Below are 3,384 nucleotides of genomic sequence, written 5' to 3' on the forward strand. Positions count from 1 at the left end.
ACAACGGAAGGCTCTCTGTCAGGGCGAACTATCTGCAGGATCCTAAGGATTACCAACAGGCTATTGCTGGCGGTCAGCTGATGAGTGACGTGATTCATAGCGGCCGCTTGGACCGCTACGCCGAGTTGGACGGGCATAACTCTTGTCCAATGAAAATCCTCTCAGCTCTCAGCTTCGTGATCAGCAGTTTTGGTGTGGATCTGCCAATCGCAGACGATGCCAAGCGAGTAGCAACCTTTCCACCTGTTCTTCCTAGCAGTGATCCTGACGCATTCGTCAACACCTACATGCAGTCAGTTTGGCACTGGGGTGGAAGTGCCGCCCTTGGCTCCGTTGTGGACTCGAATTTCAACGTCAACGGCATCTCATCGTTGAAGATCGTGGATGCCAGCGTTCTGCCCGTAATGACTCGTATGAACCCGTTATCCGCGCTGACGACATTGGGGTACTACGCTGGAGAGAGGATTTTGCGGGAAGAGTGATTTTTTTTAGATTGAGTGTGGAGTGAGCATTGAGATGATTTGAGAAGATTCTAACGCTTTTACATAAAGTTACAACGTTTGGTCTGTTATCGCATTCAGAGGGTCCCTTACGCTTTGGGCTTATGAAGAGTGAGCATTAATAAATAAATGTCAGACTAGTTTCAACGTGCACGTCCCAACACGCACCGTCAGTTTGCTCCCTCTGAATTTGCCTGCTGGCTTCAAAGCGAGGACCGAGAGCGCTCTCAGCGACGCGGGCAGATAATTCAGAGAGAGGTAGGTTTGGTGCGTAGGCATATGCAACGAGCGCAGTTCTGCCGGCAGTTCTGCTGGCCCTAACTTCCGGTTAAACTTCAGCAGCTTCAAGTCACGGAGGGAGTCGGGAATGACGCCAGGCGTGATTGGCTCGTTGTAGTTCTCAAGAATCAGGCACCTCAGCATCACAGGCAGTGGAAATCCAGGCAGGAGCCGAGTGACCCCCAGACGCAGTTTACGGAGACAGGCAGGGAAGCAGTCTGTAGGTATAGGACCGTCATAGGACGCCAGTTCAATAGTCTTGAGAGAATGAGGAAACGATCGAGATCGAAGCGGTTCAGTAACAGCGTTGAGAAGAACCTTCTCGAAGGAGTAGCGTGTGTGATGAGGATCCAGCGCCGTTACAAGTTTGTCCTCACTGAAAACCTCCAGCGATTCAGGGTAGCGCACCATTTTCATGGGCGTGTAGGCCGCAAGCATGTGAAGTTCGCGAAGCTCGTCGGGCAATGAAAATACACCGTCGGAGTTGAAGCGGGTGAGGTAGAGCCGTCTTAGGAACGGTGGAAACTCTCCAGAGGCAACAGAGCAGTCGGGAGCTAGAGTCAAATGCAAGGCATTCAGGTTCGGAGGTAGGAACCTGAGGTCGAACGGAATCTCTCGTGTGTGGTACTTAACCCTGAGAGTTTTCAGTCGAGAAGGCAAGACTATGATTCGAGGGTCGAAGTGGAAGTCCAACGTAAGCTCCACGAGACGGTCGGGAAACCAGGAGGCAGATAAGGCGACTAGAGTTCGGGCAGGATTGTACAGAGAGAGGTCAGAGACGGTACCGACGTTGTTTTGGTGAGTCAGCAACGGGAAGTACGCAGCTCCCTTCACATACAATCTATCAGGACGAGTCTCTTTCAGCAGACGCAGTCCTCCTGGCATCATCACAGACCGACATAATCGCGTTGCCTTGCTCGTCGAGGGCACCTTGGTCCGGTACAGAAGGCATGGCAGCAATGACGCAATCTGACTCATAGCACGGCAAGTGAGAGCCAAGCTGTTCCGCACGCGACATGCCTCGAATACACGGGGGTCACACGTGAGGTCCACATCTGTGTACACATAGAACCGCAGCAGAAGGCAGAAGAAATCGACTGGCAATTCTGATAGGTGCATTTTTCTCATTATGTGACTAGACGGGGCGTACCTTGGGCGCGGATGGAGTCCGGTACGCTCACACTGACAGCACGAGCAGACAGGGCATCAGAGGTGCTGTCGGTGCGTTCACAGTCTTCCAATTCCCGACGCTGTTTCTCTTTTTTTCGTGCATCGAGCTGCTTGATCTTCATCTCAGTCATCACGTGACTGCGATAAAGGTCTCGAGCCATCAGCAGGTCTTTTGCCAGCCCATGTAGCCGCATGAGAATATCCAGGCCTTCAGCAGGTCCCGACGCGGTTTTATCAAACAGCCGCGCAAGATCCCACAGTTTGGCCCCGATGTTGGCGGCCCTCTCCTTGGCCGCAGTGAGCACAGCGCTGGCTTCCTCGACTAGGGGACCGAACAGAGCGAGGAACTTGTCCTCGTGGAGCTTGCTGTTGACAACCACCTCCTCAGTGACACCCTGTAGCTCAACTATCAAGTCGCTGATAGACTTCTGGATGTCCTCCTGAGAGTAATTCCGCAGCTTTGGAATGTTCTGAGTCCAGGTGAGGACATCCCAACTGGAAGGATACTGCTGGTCGATTTCAATCGCCACGTAACGATAAAAACTCGTGAGCCCATCGTAACCAACATAACGGCGTAGGGTGTCGAAAGATGATATTTGGATGCCGAAAGCCTCCCCCTTGTTAGTGCCGTGGTTGATGTAATTTCCGGCTCGGAGAAACAGGCCGAACAGACTTCGAAAAAAGCCGAGCTGTGTGCAGTGATCCGCCGGTCTCACCTCCACAGAGTTAAGGGCGTCTCGGATGACTCCCTCAACCAGGTCGATCTTCTGATTCAGATCCGACAGATAAAACCGCAAACGGGATTCACTGTGTCCAGGAATATTCCACCCTCTCACAAGTTAATCACGGTGGCTCTTTCCTTGAACCTCGGTGAAGCGGCCAGCTGCAGCAGTAACTTTTCTATCGGCAGCAGCTGCTCCGGTTTCGCAGAGCTCAACGCTTCCACTTCGTCAGTGGTAAGCATCAGAGGGATCACCGCTCCTAGAGTGCCCTCTTTGAGCCCCTCCAGCTTCTCAAGGTTGAGATCTCTCACCACCTCCAACAGCAGTTCAGAGTCCTTCAGTAGGCCTAGAGCTTTGAAGCTAATCATAGCGGTCTGCAGTCGTCCGGGATCCAATACTCCCTGCGGTGAGGAGTCTTGTTCCATCGCAACCCGGCTGGTCTTGGCCTTTCGATTTGCCGCCTGCACCTTGTCTTCGAAAAAGTGGTCGAGAAGCAGATCGTAATGCACCTCGAATACGGAGAGGACGAAGGGCACCTTCCCATTGACCTCCCAAATGTACCGCTGTTGCAGCTTTGACCCATCAGAGTAACGCCGCTCCAATACCGGCCGAGACGATTCGGCATTCTTGTACTTCGTGACTAGCGCATCGAAGGTGGTGGTGGCCTTGGGGAGCTTGGATTCTTCAGACAGCAAACATTCCCACATGCTACC

The 3,384-nt window shown here is 52.8% G+C and overlaps 2 protein-coding genes across 5 annotated transcripts; one reads left to right on the forward strand and one right to left on the reverse strand.

The window, feature by feature from the left end:
* Positions 1 to 22: 22 nt before the first annotated feature.
* On the forward strand, positions 23 to 482 carry KVP17_000681 (uncharacterized protein; the record flags this gene model as incomplete). Of its 2 annotated transcripts, none has more annotated exons than XM_068515411.1 (1): positions 23 to 482. In XM_068515411.1, a coding segment is annotated over one exon (460 nt), but the record flags the coding sequence as incomplete, so codon positions are not given. The 2 variants fall into 2 exon arrangements, with proteins under 2 accessions (XP_068376310.1, XP_068376311.1); XM_068515412.1 differs by having other exon boundaries at positions 81 to 482.
* Positions 483 to 632: 150 nt separating this feature from the next.
* On the reverse strand, positions 633 to 3,384 carry KVP17_000680 (uncharacterized protein; the record flags this gene model as incomplete). 3 transcript variants are annotated; one of them, XM_068515408.1, is made up of 4 exons in its annotated part: positions 633 to 1,885; positions 1,930 to 2,638; positions 2,666 to 2,756; positions 2,786 to 3,384. In XM_068515408.1, coding segments are annotated over 4 exons (2,652 nt in total), but the record flags the coding sequence as incomplete, so codon positions are not given.

The sequence above is a fragment of a genome (assembly GCF_019968985.1).
Source record: "MAG: Porospora cf. gigantea B chromosome Unknown PgB_NODE_2563_length_3384_cov_115.497, whole genome shotgun sequence".
In the NCBI taxonomy this organism is placed as follows: Eukaryota; Apicomplexa; class Conoidasida; order Eugregarinorida; family Porosporidae; genus Porospora; species Porospora cf. gigantea B.